A 15,821-nucleotide genomic window follows, 5' to 3' on the forward strand; every position below is an offset into this window, starting at 1 on the left:
ATAGAACAAAATGAAATGAAGTCTCCTTGGTGTTTTGTTTTGTTTTGTTTTGTTTTGTTTTGTTTTGTTTGTTAAGACTGTACTGTCTTTGATTTTATAGAAAATCATGTCTGAATGTTTAACCCCAAGTGTCAGCTAATATAAGGGCTCTGAATCATAAATGAACTTTTTCCTTTTCCGTTTTCATCTTTTCTCACCTTTAAGTTACCGTCCCAGTGTCAGGCAGTTCCAAGGATGATAAATAGAAGCATTGCTACTAGATCTAGGTGTGCGAGTTGATGGCTGTGGACCTGTAGCAGGCTTCCTCAGTCTTCTCTGGTACCAGAGAACCTGTCAGTGCTGAGCTGTCCCTTGATGGACGAGACAAGTGTGGAGCTGACTCTTAGCGCTTTTGTCCTTTGACTTGAGTGTCAAGCCCTGCTACATGAGTTTGCATTGTCGTGAGCAGGACCGTGCATGTGGTCGGCCTGCTGCAGAAATGCTGCTGGGCCTGGTGATTAGTAGTGTTATAGTGCAGGGAGGTCACTTCATGCATAGGAAGCCCCAAACATAGGAAAGCAGCCTCACCTGAAAACCAAAGAGACCTTTTGCAGCAAGGATCCCGTTTGCCAAGGACTGCTAAGTCAGATCGCCTTTGCTTAGTTTGCAGTTTTCAGTTCCTAATAGGGTAAAATTTGGAAGTTACATAGGAGAAATTAATAAATAATACCTGTTAGATAACACTTTAGTAAAAACTGAAAGCATTTTAATTAAGAGAGAGAGAGAGAGAGAGAGAGAGAGAGAGAGAGAGAGCGCACACGCACGTGCTGTTCACATACAAGTTCCTGTGTATGTGTATGAAAATTTCCAGTTGGCTCCACATTCGCTTTCCTGGATCAGACGCTGTTACTCCCCCTTATGTTTGTGTTTCTGCATCTGTATTAGCTCTTTCATTTTGGCAGTAAATATGCTCGTCTCTCCTATTCTGTAGAAAAGGAGCCTTTTCTCCGTCCTGTACCCTTCTTTAGCAGTGGCCCACTTTCTCTCCTTTCCTTTAAAGCTAAGTTCTGAAAGAGTCGTGTGCCACCCTTGCCCCTCTGTAGTCTGGCTCTCTTCCTTCTGCCAGAACCATTATCTGAGGTCACCGATGAATTCCTGTTTGCTAGAGGGCTCCTGAGAGTTTTCCTTGTGTTGCTCCCACCCCACACACACACACCCGGCTCTTATGCTGTGGATTCTTTATCTCCCCTTAGGAAGCTCCCTTCCTTGGCCTTCCCAATGCAGTTCTTCTGCTGTCACAGTGTTCCTTCCCAGGCTTCTCCCTGGAAAAATCCTTTCTGGCACTGTTTCTCAAGGGCCAGGTCTTTTCTGTTTCCCGGTTGTGTTGTCCTGGACTTCCTTATAATCGTAGCTCCACCTGAAACCCACAGGCTGGAGACAGGAATTTCCTTAACTGACTCAGGAGACTCCATTTGGCCATAGCATACAGTTCCCATCTTCTTCAAAAGCCCAGACGCTCTCTCAGTGAGAGGGCTTCTCTTCCTTCCTCTTTCAGCAAACACAGCTTCCAGTTATGTTCTTGACTTAGTGAGGAAACTGAGGCTTCTCTGTGGCTCACCATGATTGAGGTGATGATCTTCCTGGTGGAAGGCCTCTTGTTGTAAGCCTTTAATCCTCCTTAGAGCTCTTTATTTCTCACCAAGTCTGTCCTGCCTTTATCCCCTTCTTTCCCATCGGCTCTCACCATGTCCTTGTCTTACTTAGAGCACTTCTGTGGCATTTCTTTTTCTTTTTATATAGATTCAGCGTGATAATCAAGACATACACATGTACTGGCTGGATACATACTACCTTACATATTAACTCTAAGCTCACATTCCATGGTATACCTTGCCCAGGAGAGGCTTACTAAGCACTGGGCATGCTCCATCCAACATCAGTCTCTGCTACTGCTGCTCTTTCCACCTGGAATACCACCAATCCTTCCACCTCCACTTCCTCCCAAGAACTCCCTACTTCCCATTCGTGGAAGCCTTTTCTGACCAGGTACCCTGCCAGCTTCCTCGCTCTACATATATATCTGTATGTTTAAAAATGTTCTTCCAAGTCTTTGGGGGCAGGCACACTGACTGCTGCACACTGTGAGCCCACAATCTGCTTGAGTCAATGAAGTATGTGCCAATTTTGGATTTTGATTTTAGATTCTTAACCATAGTGGCAGGTCACAGGGGTATTTGTTAATTCATAGTAGATAAAGTGATCAGTATTTTCTGACCAGTGATGCAAGTAATTACCCATGCGTTATTGAATGTATTAAGTAAAATTAATGCTGGTAAAAATATCTTTAGGGGACACCAAATTTTTCTTCTCAGCCATAAATAGCACTGACAGCATATTCCCTGAAGTGACTGCCTCCCCTGAGGTGCCTTCCCCTGGGCAGATGCCTCTGGCATCTCTCTTCCTGCTGACTGAGCAGGCCCTGCCTGTCTAGGTCCCCTGTAACCCATGTCCTATTCAGACTTGAAGGAAAAAAGACCCGAGGCGTCCCTGCTCGTTCAGTTCGTTTGCTCAAGGGCCTGTATCTGCTGGGCAGCTTTTATGACCCAAACCACAGTAGAGCAGTTCTTGGGGTCATGAAGATGACACTATGGCCTGCCAACCTGATCTTGGTGTTTGTGTCTCACTCTGGCTCTCCTCTGTAGTTAGTCTGCCTGAAGGAAATGTTTAGAGAATGTGTTTCCAATTCAGTTTTCTTCCATGGAGAGGTGAGCCAGGGGCGGCAAGCCTTATCTGCCCTATTGCCCTACTGTGGAAATCCATGTGCCTCCTGTAGGCACAAAAGCACAGCCCTGTCTCTGAATATCAGTAGGAAAATTCTCTCCTCTTTCATTTACATTAAAAAGTGTCTCTATAGGAGATGCTTTTTACTAGGTCCCACTGGCCCCTTCTGGGGAGACTTATTCTCCCATTTGGGTCACTGTTTTTATGTCACAACTTCCTTCCTCTTGGGGAGAAAGGCTGATTGACATTCTCTCTCTTAAAGGTCTGTATTTTAATGGCTATCACTAAATCTTTTGGACACACATCTTCTCCAGACCCAGTAGGCTCAGTTCCTTTATCTTTTCCGCATATATTGAATTTTCCAATTTTTATGTCTATCATGACTGACCTCATGTAAATTATGGTGTTCAACACTGGAGCCTGATACAGGGAGATAGTAGGTGACAAACTTCTGGAGGAACCTAAGAGTCTCCTTTAAAGGGAGACAGAAAATAAATTCATGCAAAATACATTTACACAGTTTGCAGCATTAAATAAAGGCAGAATTACCTTCAGCTCTACAGATAATGCTGAAAGAACAGTAGAGATGACAGAAGCCAGAATTGTGTCTGTGAAAAGAATAATGAACAGGGCTTGGAAGGAAAAGAACCCAGGAAGGAGAAACTGGAAATGTTCTTCCTTCCTCACCAGTTGTGGTCATTAAAGCAGCAAACTCAGCACCTGCTCTAAGGCCTGCCTCGTTGCAGGTAAAACACAGATGTTGCTTGCTTGGATAACTAAGGACTCTAGCTGTCTGGTGGAGTTCAGGGGCATGCCAGGATGATTTGGTTTATGCATAATTCCTTCATCCTATCTACTTCTAATCATAGAAACTTTAGGATTTTAGACCAGAGAGAGTTTTAAGTATCAAACATAACAGATCTGCTCCCTAGTGTTTGTCCTTGCTATAGGTTATGTCAGAACCTTCCTTCAATCCTTCCACACTAAAGGGTGGGTCTCTACACCAATGGATGAGGTCAGGTGGAATGACGTGATGACTGTCTAGCCTATACACTCGGGTCAGTGTATCTGACTCTCAGCACTGCTGCCTCTTAGCTTTTACTTAAGAAACTTCGTGATTTACCTTTCAAGATGATTCCTTCCTTCCTTCCTTCCTTCCTTCCATTCCCTCCCAGCAGCCTCTGTCTTACCTGTTAGAATATGGTATTTTCTGTTGCTACCCTTGGAATCCCACTAAAAGACCATGTCCTAGATTTTCTTTTTTCTATGTGTTTGAGTCTCAAGAAACCTGAAAATGCATAAGTAATCTGGCAACAAGACCATAATTCATAAATACAGTATTGTACTCTGGAAAAGACCCTGGAACAAAGGAACAACATTAGTGAAATAACTGGTGGAACTGGAATAAACTCTGCAACTTGCATAGTCGTTAATTGCTTTGCTTTGACCACTGTCCTATGGCTATGTGAGTTGTAAGCACTGGGGGAAGCTGGATTAATGCTACAAGAATATGAACATTTTACAAAGAACAAGGAAACACAGATACCAACTTATGTATGAATGTTCTTTTCAAAACATTTTTCCAGGATGAGAAAAATTGCAGACCATCCAAGTATACATTTAGGTAGTTCCAGACAGTGGAACATAAAGAGTTAACCTTTATCTGTGCTCATCGCCCTTCCCCTTCAGTTTCTGATCTATCTGTTCTATCAGTCTGATGTTTGAGTGTTTGGCTCTTCTGCATCCCTCACACCCTGTCTGTCTCTGGATAGTTAGCACATATAGACATAACTTTGTCATCCTCCTTCCTTGATGGTCTGATCCCATGTTGGCCAGGGGCATCACCATCTACTTGCCCACACTGGATACCCAGAGTCATCTTTCACCTCTTCCTCATCTTTCACCAATTCTAAATGTTGTCAGTTCTTAGAAAAAGTCCATTATAAGTGTGCACCTGCCACTTTCAGTTTTCCTTTGTCATTACCCCAGAAAGAGCTTCTGATATCTTGTCAGGAATACTTGCCAGATTCCCTCTATCTTTTCTGCTGCCCATAGAGAGAAGGCACCGGAGCCAGTATAGTGAGGTGCACCTGTATTGGTTGAATGTTGGGATACTGAGACGGGATAATGACCACAAGTGGAGACCAACTTAACATAGAGAAACCAGTCTCTCAAAAAAGAAACAAAACAAAACCAGACTGGGAGATGCCCTGCTTTGGTAAAGCATTGCTGTGTATGCATGAAGACTTGAGATTGGAACTCCAGCACTCATGTAAAAAGTTGGTAGCAGTCATGCATGCCTGTGATCCTAGCACTAAGGTATCAGAGACTGGAGAATCTCTCCACATGCATTTTCATACATGTACTTGCACTCCCACATGCGCTTGCAGTCCTGCATGTGTGTACACACAGATACATACACACATTCAGTCACTCACTCATGTGCACAAAGGTCAGTGATTATTTTGCTGCTGCCTGAAAGAAATACACCAAAGAGCACAAATATCATAGCTAAATTAGATGTTCAGTTCAAATCCACCACTCCTTCCTGTCTACAACTTCAAGAGACTGGGAAGAGCATAGTCCTTTGTGCTCAGAAAGTCTTGACCTTGAATCCCATTTCATGATCCCAGGTACATTAGTCTTTACCTCTGAGATCATTTTTTTTAAAAATAGAGTCCATATGTAATGCTCAGAACAGCTGGAAGGTGGGATGACATTGTGTATGCTGAGTTAAAAGGTTTACTGTTTATTATTGCTGCTTGACACTGGGTTCTTAAAATGAGGAATGGTCTCTTGATCATCTCTGTCCTGTGTGTTAATGATGTGGAGATTGGTTATGTCCCTTGGTTCCTTACACTATGGTCCACTTCCACAGCAGGAGTCCTTCTCTGCAAAAGCTACTGCCACATGCAGAGCTGAGCTCTTTCCCTAGATCCTGCCAGCCGCCCAGGGGCTGCTTCCTGCTTCCTGCTACAGGTCAGCCCTAGTCCATTAGAGACGAAGGAGCCTGGCCTCAGGACCCAAGTTCTGTTTCCTAGAATGCAATGCCCTGTCACTTGGTCTATGGATGAAACTGTGTTTTGAAACAGAACTCTTCCATTTCTACAGCTCCAACCTAGAATGGCTGTTTGGTCCTCCACTAGCCAAGGCTTTGTCCAGTGATCCATTACCCTTTTCTTTCGTAGTGTGGTACTGTGCCTGGTATGTAATGTGTGCTTAATCAGCATTAGATGGATAAAAAAACTGAACATATTCATCTCTAATGAGTTTGGTAACTAATTTGTCCTTAATTAACAGACTGAATAATGAATTCCCCAGCAAGTTACACATTTAGCCCAGAGCTTCTAACCTTTGGTTGTGCTAGTAATAGGAGGATTTTTGCCTTCACTGTTTCCTGCTCCCTCTACCTATGTGTGTGTTCTTTCACTTCCTAAAACTGCCCCAGTGGTTCTGATGGGTACCCAGAATTGGGATCTGCCATTCTAAAAGGGTGTGTCCCACACATCGCTCTTAATATCATCTCTTTCCAGCATGTAGTCTAATTATCATTTTGTTTATATCCTTCAGCTCTACTTCATTCCATGCTGCTTGAACTCAGATACTGAGACTTCCTCATGCCTAGCGTCAAAAGGATAGTCATAAATGTTAGTTCAATAAATTGGAGTTTCATTCTAACTACAAGTTAGAGCTAGAGAGACAGCACAGCCATTAAAAGCTAAGGCTCAGAAGCAACCACAAGATTAGTGTATAGGACCATGTAAGACAGAGAGAAAATACTAACACTGTGAGTTTGTCTTTGGATTTGGTTTGAATATATAGTATTTCCTTTTTGTTGTTTATTTATTTTGAGTCAGTGTCACTATCCAGGTTGACATCCTACTCAAGATTCTCCTTCTTTAACTGTACTGGGATTACAGATGTATACTACTCTCTACCGTGTGTGTGTGTGTGTGTGTGTGTGTGTGTGTGTGTGTGTGTGTGCTTGCATGTACATGTACGTGTGCATGTATGTGTTGTTTCTTTCTCTGCCTTAACTCTCTTTCTTGGGAGCTGCTTGCTAGTGAAATTTGTTGAGGTGTCTCAGTTTACAGTTTTTTGTTATTGTTACCATCTGTGCCCAAAATCTAAAGGTTAATTTCAATGTGCCCTTAAGAGAATATATCATGAATGTGACATTCAGTGGAACTATCCCCTGCCCATAGGTGATTCTAGAGAAACACATAGGTTGCCGTTCTAATATTTCTTAACATTAAAATTAGTTAGTTTAGATGTACAGTTGTATTAGTTACTTTTCTATTGCTGTAACAATAAGGCAATTTATAAAAAGAAAGTACTTAACTGGGCCTATGGTTTCTAATAGTTAGAGTCCATGATGACAGAGCAAAGTCATGGAAGCAGGAATAGCTTGCAAGCTTATATCTTGATCCACAAGCAGAAGGTAGGAGAGAGGCACACTGGGAATAACATGATTCTTTTAAAATCTCAAAGTTCACCTCTCATGACAACCGGCCCTTCAACAAGGCCACACCCCCTAATCCTTCCCAAATAATTCTACCAAATGGAGGCCAATATTTAAACATGAGCCTATTGGGGAAAATTGGGGACGTTTTTATTCAAACCAGCACATTACTGTTATACCTACACTGATGTTAGCGCCAGCAAGTTCAGTTGTTCTTGTTACACAGTATAGCAGCTAGACAAGCATAGAAGCTGTTTGAGATATAAGATGACACATTTTGTTAGAGACATAACTAGTATGAGAAACGAGAAGCCTGACAGGCATACTGCTACACTCCTATAATCCCGGTATCTGTTGAGGCTGAAGCAGGAGGATTTCGAGTTCAAGGCCACCGTGGGCTACATATCAAGAACTTATCTCCAGAAACTAAAAGAACAACAAAACAAAATTCAGATGTGGCCTATAATACTGTACCATTTCAGATAACGTTAGAAATGAAAAATCAAATTTATTTATAGTGTTTACTTTCCAAAAAAATATATCAGAGGAAAGGGAGATTTTTCTCTTGAGAGTTGGGTTCTCAGAGGGTTGGGAACATAAGCAGAGGTAAAAGGGGTTCTGAATAAGACTTAACTGAAACATGTGTCTTACGGCGCCACTGGTCACTGTGTATATGCCTTTGTTTCCAGAATTTTCCCCAGAGAATACCTCCTTCAACAGATCCACCTGTACTCTCTTGCTGACCTGCAGCAGGTATGTGCTCTGAAGGCTTTTCATTTTTGTTTTCTGTCAGAAGTCACTTTGTGGATTGTGGTTTGGGCACTGAATTAATCTGTCATTGCGGTAATTTCTTCACAGTTAACTGATTTTTGTTCAGAATGGGGGAGATTTGGTATAAAAAAGGTACTATGAGACCATGACAAATACTGGCAAGAATGTGGAGTCCCTGGAGCACTCAGACTTTGGTACTAGGGACGTTAAGTGGAATAGCCACTTTGGAAAGCAGTTTAGCAGCTCCATATAACCCAGAGATTCTACTCCCAACTATATGCCCAAGAATCTATGAAAGCTTGTCCGTGAATGGGTAGGGAGGGGGTAGTGGTTCCAGCTACTTAGGAGATTGAGGTATCCTGGGCTTTATAGCTAGCATAGCAAGACTGGTCCCCAAAGCAAGTAAAACCAAACCTTTGTGAGAATGCCAAGTGTAGCATGAGTCACACTAGAAAAAAGTAGGGAACAGCCAGATGTTTATAAACTGAGAGATGGTTGAACAAAATGTTGTTTGTCATTATCATATAACATTATCTAGCCATAAAAAGAAGCGAGATAGTGATGCACACGACAACATGGATGAGCCTTTGAAACATCATGCTAAGTTAAGAATGCAGATAGGAAAAAATATCTATCATTACAACTATTTAAATGGCATGTCCACAATGAGCAAATTAATAGCGACAGAAAAGAGATTAGTGGTTCCAGGCTCTGGAAAGAATGAAGGTAAGCAGAGACTGCCAATGGATATGGGATCTCTTCCAGGTCTGAACTAGATAGTGATGATGCCTTGGGAATATACTGAAGATAAATTGACTGTTTTCTTTAAAATAATGAATTTTATGTGATGTGAATATTTCAACTAAAAATTATGTGAAGGAGGAAAAAAAAGATGTGGGAAAGGCAATGAGTGGATACACAAAGCCTTCAGACGCCGAAATCTAACAGTTGGATACAGTTTAATAAAACATAGCAGAGCACAGAAGAGAGGCAAAACCAGCCTTTAGGATTTTGTTAGTGCATGTACTTTTAATGATTGACAGGTTAGCAGCCAGGAAGAAACCAAGGCCTTGTGTGCTCAGGGCTGAGATCTGAGTCTGCTCAGCTTTGGTTAATCATTTAAACCAATCTTACTCACTGCCTAAGAAACTGTCAGACACTGAGTGAAAACACTAACTTTACTTTCTAAATAAATACTTATTCTTTTAAGACTCAGAAAGTAATTGTGACAACTTTAGAAACCTCAAACTGCTGGGAATCTGTCTTTGTTTCCTCACTGGTTATTTTGCCCAAAAGAAGTGAGATCAGCTTAAAAACTCACCCATATCCTGTGCTCACTTCTCAGACTGAAATTACTTTTAAAGGTTTCTGGTATGTCTTTTTTTAATTTAAAAATTTAAGACTTTAATGTTCATTGTCATTTGGAGATAAGACAGTTGTTTTAAATGGAAGAAATGGTGTAATGTTTAGTTGGACATGTCTGAAAGAAGGCTAGCTTGAATCTATATACTCCTTGTCAAATTTAGACCTACTTGCTCCTTCAGACCTGCCTGCCTTCTGGCATAGGCCAGCCCTCACGGAAGCTGCTGGCCAGGGTGCAGAGGGATGTGTCTCCAATTACAGTCACCTGGTGATATTCCAGGGGAGAAGTGATTGAATTTTCTGGTATACTTTTATTTATCTATCTTCTTAGTCTGTCTGTCTGGTCCATAGTAGCTAAGGGCCCACACACTACCATTGAGACATGTGTTTAAAGGCACCAAACATTCTTATAAAGGCAGTTTAAAATAGAGTAGCTCCCCTTTAAGGAGGCCCTTCAAACATGAGTTTTGTGTCAGATGAAGAGAGAATTAGAGTAATTCTGTAGTCATTTTAGGGTGTCAAAGTAGCATATCTACTTAGAATAATGGAGCCTGCTTTTTAAAGCTCCCCGTACCCTGCTGTCTGCCCCACATGCCCCTTTCTTTTTCCTTCTTGGAATAATCAAACCGTAAATGCCACACAGCTTACTTAAGTCAGTGACAGTGGTGTTCTTGGTGGGCCAGGCCATTAGTCCCCCAAACTGCATAAGTAGCTTAATCAGTTTTCAGCTGGGCAGTGGAGTGATAGAAGCCATCACCAGCTTATCCAACTCCCTGTGGGCAGGGGCTAGAGCCCAGTGCATCCATTTGTGTAGCAGCTTGCTCTAACCTGCTTCTTTGTGCCTGGCTTTAAGAGCCCAAACTTATCATATTTAGAGGAAGTTTAATTCAATTACTGTTTCAGCCTGAGGTAGACCAAATTGGATTTAGCTTTTGATCTGTCTGTATCTTGGCTATCAGCTCTGAAGAGCACCCCTGCCCATCTCCCTTTGGTTTCTGGGCAAATAACAAGTATGTTTTCTAGGTCTGAAGTGTTCTCAGATATAGGGAAGGGAAGGGACCTGGAGCAGAAAAACAATACTATCATTTGTTTTCTGAAAGAGTGTATCAGGAAAGCAGGAGCCCTTCCTGGCTGACCATGGAGCTGAGCCATCTCCATCTCTCCCTTCCAGTCTTTGCCAGCTTCAGGAGTGTTACAGTCAGTGATTGTCTCCCATTTCTTACTCTTTTTTCTGTTTATTTATTTATTCACTTTATATCCCAGTATCTGGACCCTTCTCCTCCCAGTCCTCCTCTCCCCCCATTCCTCTTAAGGGCTTCTATAAAAGCAAACTTTTCTATTTTATACAGTAACTATAGAAAAGGGAATTTTTAGGTGTATGTTTTATAGTGAAAAACAGAGAAATTCATAAATTATTGAGCAGTCATGGCTCCTGAGCAATAACATATTCCTTTTTACAAATTTCTCTTAAATTTGATTGTTTTAAGACAATTTCAAAGAAAGTCATGATCTAATAGGCACAGCCGCTGGTGGGATGGCTTGAGGGTAAGGCGCTTGCTGCCCAGCATGGTGAGCTACATTTGATCCCTGGGACCTCCCACAGTGGACCGAGAGAACTGAATGAAACTTATCAGCTGTTGTCTGATCTTGCACATGCAGACGAATATGTGCATGTGTGTGCATGCAGACACACACACTCTGTCTCTCACACACATACACACAAAATAGATAATAGATATAGTAAAGAAGTTGATATTTATGCATAATTTTAAAATAGTGTGTGTAGTACACAAAGCATTAATGTTATTTAAAGATATTGAAAACATTCTGGTACCAAGTATACGCACTCCCTCATAAGTTTTATTTTTATAATAGTACTCAAAATTTTAGCAAATACACTCAATCAACAATGGCTGAAGACTTTTAGCTACCTAATACACCTTTTGTTACACTTGAGAAATTACTGTTTTAATTCTCTGACACAATACTTACTAGTCATTCTTACTATGGTATACTTGGGTATGTGGGAATAAATGGCAAGTGCTGGCAGTTGTTTAGCAAAGAGCAAATCACCTGCTGGCTATTGGCACAGAGAGTGCCAGTACTGAGTCCTCATGGCCTGTGTGTTTCACTGGTGATTAGACTGCTTTCTGGGTATTACATGCATGGAAAGGTAGCAGTTGTCCAGCACATTATGTGACTAGTCAGTTGGCAGCATTTCCTGGAGCATATTAAGATAGAGCCAAGGATCACTCTGACCTAACGGCAGGGCCGAGGGAATGGCTATTAGGGCAGGCAAAGGTTCTCCAGTTCCTATGAGATTTAGGATGCTCTAGTTCAACTCACTCATTTCTTAAAACTTGATTCCAAATGAATTTCTGTCAACCAGAAGGGGCTTAGAAAATGGTATTCAGGCTGAGGTGGTGGCACATGCCTTTCATCCCAGCATTCAAGACCAGAGGCATGTGGATCTCTTTGTTCAAGTCCACTTTTGTCTACAGAGAAAATTCCAGGAAAGCCAGGGTTATATAGTAAGGCCCTGGATCAAAGAAATATATATATATTAGTTTTTTTAAAGACTTTAAAAAAAATTCTGTATATCTGTGTATATCTCTGTGTGTATATGTGTTTGTGTCAATACCCACAGAAGCCAGAAAAGAATGTCAGATCCCCTGAGGCTGCAGTCACAGGTGGTTTCGAGCCATGCAGCATTCATTCTGGGAACTAAACTCAGGTCCTCTCCATGAGCAGCAAGAGTTCTCAGCTGCCGGGCATCTTCCCAGCCCTTGCTTTTGAAGGTCTTTGTGGGACACTTTGTTTTTGTTTGGGGTGCTTTTTGTTGTTTGTTTCTTGACATATATGGGGGGAGGGGGCTTTCTGTTAGGGAGTACACAGTATTTTTCAAACTCTCAGAAGGCTAAAAGGCTAAGCAGACAACCAATAAGCATTTGTGAACATGTGGGCAAATCAAGTGGACATTTTAATAGGGAAATTTCTTTCAAGAGCTTTTCCTTTTTTGATACCTCGAGAGGAGGGAATGGAATAGAATTGGTTTTATTGTTTTATTTTATGTGTATGAGTGTTTTCCCTGCATGTATATCTGTGCATCATATGATGCCTGGTGCCCACAGAGACCAAAAGAGGGTGTCAGATATACTGGAACTGGAGTTACAAAACAGTGAGCTACCATGTACGTGCTGGAAATTAAACTAAGACTCTCTGGAGGAGCAGCAAGTGTATTTAAATACTGAGCCGTCTCTCCAGCCCTCATTTTGTTATTTTCAATGTATCCAGCATTATCAGGAATCTATGGGAAGAATTTAAGAAAGATACAATAGAAGGATGTATCCCAACAAGATTGCAGATAGAGTGCCACATTCCCATTCCCTTGGCTTCCCTGTTTCCGGTGAGTAGTAGACAAACCAGCCCCGTACTTCTATCCACCTGATTCTTTTAACAGTGATTTAAAAGGTTCCACATTTTACCAGCATGTAATTTTCATACCAGAGTGTATGAAAGTTTCTGTTGAACTATTTGTAGCTATTTGTATGGGTTCAGTTAGAATCCTGGTTGAATATGTCATTCCCTAGAATGTAAATAAGAGAATTCTTCTAAAGTTCCTTCTGAAAGGGCAGAGTGAACTTTTACCTGTACTATGAAACAAAACCTAAAACATATGCAACTCACTGTTTCTTCTGGTGCTACTCACCTTCAGGACATTTGTAAGGTAAGCATTCAGGGACTCTAGTCATGTGTGATTAAGAGAAAGGATCCTGGATGTTCGGTCCCAGGGGAGGCAGTGGGATAGTGTAGTCCTTCCTCGCCCATTCCCTCTGTGACCAGCATCTCACCCCTCAAACCTTTCTCATGGGACAATTTAAGGGACCTTTTCCTCATGACCTACTTTACCTGGATACCAAATTTTACAAAATGGAACTTACTTTTAAGTTATAGTGAGAAAAATTAATCATTATGCTACCACACATTCATTTATGGTACTAATACATTCATTGAAAACAGCATGCTATTTCAGGAAGAAATATTTCAGACATGTCAATAGATTACTTTTTATTGTTTTGAGGCAGTTTCTCTCTGTAACCCTGCTGTTCTAGAATTCACTCTGGTTGGCTAGCCAGACCAGTCATAACTCAGATTACCCTGCCTCTGCCTCTCAAGTGCTGAGATCATCATTGTGTGCCACCACCTGGCTCAATAGATTGCTTTTAATGAAGAATAGAGATGGAAAAGTTGAGAATTTTAAGTAGAGTTGTGAATGGGAGAGATGCCAAAGAAAGGGGCAGTGGGCTGAAGACCTGGAGGTCATGAAAAGACTGAGCTGTAGCCAAATGCAAAATACCTCTCCAGAGTGTCCTAGAACAGTCGCAGCTGCTTCTTTCATGCTGAAGCAATTAGCGTTTGAGCTGGGCAACTGACATCTCACACAACATGTGCATATTCAGTGAATCTGACTGGATAGACAGGAAGGAAGGGATGCATATCTGTGGGGGATGGTGGCTGTGTGGCTGAGTGCACACACGCTCATGTACATGCATACATATTCCAGAAGATTATGTCAGGTGTCTGCTTCTATCCAGTTCCACCTGGTTCTCTCACTAACCCTGCACCTTGCCATTCAGGCTAGGCTGCCTAACCCTGAGCCTTTCAGAGCCGAGATATACTTTTACATGGGTTCTTAGGATCTGAACGCAGGTCCTCTTCCTTTCACAGCAAGCGTTCTTACTCCCTGAGCCATCTCTTCAGCCCCCGATGTCTGCTTTTGACTATCAAGATCATTGTGAGTTGTTTAATGATGCCCGCTTTTTGTCTGTATTTTAGACAGGTCTTGCTATGCCACCCAGGCTGACTTCTATTGCTTTAGCCTCCAGAGTGCTGGGATTGCAGGCATGCACTACCAAGCCTAGCTAATTTTTTCAGTCTTTCTGAATACTGACTAAACATCCGTGGATGGCAAACTTCTCAGCTGAGTTTTTGCAGAGTTGCCCTATTCATCACTGTGGCATAAATGTCTGTCAAAAGTGTTGTACAGGAACAATGTATCTGGTGGTCCACTTCAGAGACTCCCTAGAGCTGTAGCTAGTAAGTTCACAAAAAGGCCATGTCCAAGGCAGTTCAAGGCCAGTCTTTGAAGATATGTTTTGCTGAATTCTTCAAGGATGTTTGGTGAATCACTTTGTATTCCCTGCCCCCCCACCAAGCAAACAGACTCACAGTGTTGTTCTCTGTGGGCACTCTTCACAGAGGCAGTAGACAAAGGAAAGGCCTAAGTGGGCACTCAGGGCAGCTGCCCTTCTGCCAAAGTACTAACAGGTGATGACCTTTATTCACGTGTGGGTTGATGTCACTGAATCCACAGCCAGCAGGAACACAGTGCTTCAGTGCCCACAACCAAGTCACCAATCCCCACGCCTCAGGAGGCTGAGGAACTTGTATTCATAGCCTCAGAGCCCTGATCCCTGCACCATTGTCCACCCAGGCATTATGGGACAGAATAACTAATTAGGAGCATTGGGATTTAACAAGCAGAAACACAAAGCGTGACAGCTCGCTTGTGCTGCTCCCTAGCCAGTGCTTGGGTCTGCTGTAGCTACTGCGCCTTCCGAGAGCCCTGGACACACTCTGGGACGTGGCAGGAGTGAGCTGTCATTAAGACATCAGTAAAGCTATTAATCGCTCTACAGGACTGTTCTACACAATTAATGAACTGGGGGGAAACATAAAGTATTTGGGAAAATGCTTTTTAAGCAAATGAATATTTAGAAAATGAATGTGCCTTCTTTCCTCAAAGGTTTTTTTTTCTGAGGTGGTGGGAAGAGATTGAATGTTACTCTTTGAAGACCCTGCTGCTTGGCAGTCTCAGAGAGCAGGTGTTTCTTGAGTAGGTGCTGGGCAATTCATGCCTCCTGCTCAGACTCCTGGCTGGTTCTGGTCCTGGGTGGAAGCGGAAGGGACAGAATGATAAGTACCATGTACAAGTCCTAGAACAGAACAGAAGCCTTCAGGCTGTGCTTCCCACTGACCATAATGACTGCATTTTTTGGATTTAGTTTGGTTTAGTATAGTTCAGTTCAGTTCAGTTCAGTTCAGTTCTTGTTTGTTATTGTTGTTGTTTGTGATTTTTTGATAGGAACCATTAGCTGAAGGGGATAAAGCAAGTAAATAACAAGGTAGTGGCAAAGATTGTACTTTTTGCTAGCTGGTTAGTCCTAGCATGTGCCCAACTATAGTGTGGCTCACAAGTGCATTAAAGGAGTGGGGAGATGAACAGGATTGTAGCAAAAAAAAAAAAAAAAAAAAGTTAACATATAATTACAGAGCTAATGAAATTTTTTTAAAACCAGCTCAGAATGATGACTTTGATTGAATTTTGATAGAAAGCCCCATTGCCCAGATGAAGAGAGCTCAGTTGATGGTCCAGAAGCTACCCATAAGCCCCTTCAGTGCAAGC

The 15,821-nt window shown here is 42.1% G+C and overlaps 1 protein-coding gene across 11 annotated transcripts in view; it reads left to right on the forward strand.

Moving 5' to 3' along the window:
* The window catches only part of Plekhm3 (pleckstrin homology domain containing M3), a 190,504-nt gene that overhangs the window by 113,088 nt on the left and 61,595 nt on the right, over nt 1-15,821 (forward strand). For all 11 annotated transcript variants that reach the window (XM_076931778.1, XM_076931776.1, XM_034498822.2 and 8 more), the window contains one exon: nt 7,912-7,975. In XM_076931778.1, coding sequence (XP_076787893.1) covers nt 7,912-7,975 — 64 coding nt within the window. The remainder of the gene's footprint in view (nt 1-7,911; nt 7,976-15,821) is intronic.

Source organism: Arvicanthis niloticus, chromosome 3, assembly GCF_011762505.2.
Source record: "Arvicanthis niloticus isolate mArvNil1 chromosome 3, mArvNil1.pat.X, whole genome shotgun sequence".
NCBI classification, from domain to species: Eukaryota; Metazoa; Chordata; class Mammalia; order Rodentia; family Muridae; genus Arvicanthis; species Arvicanthis niloticus.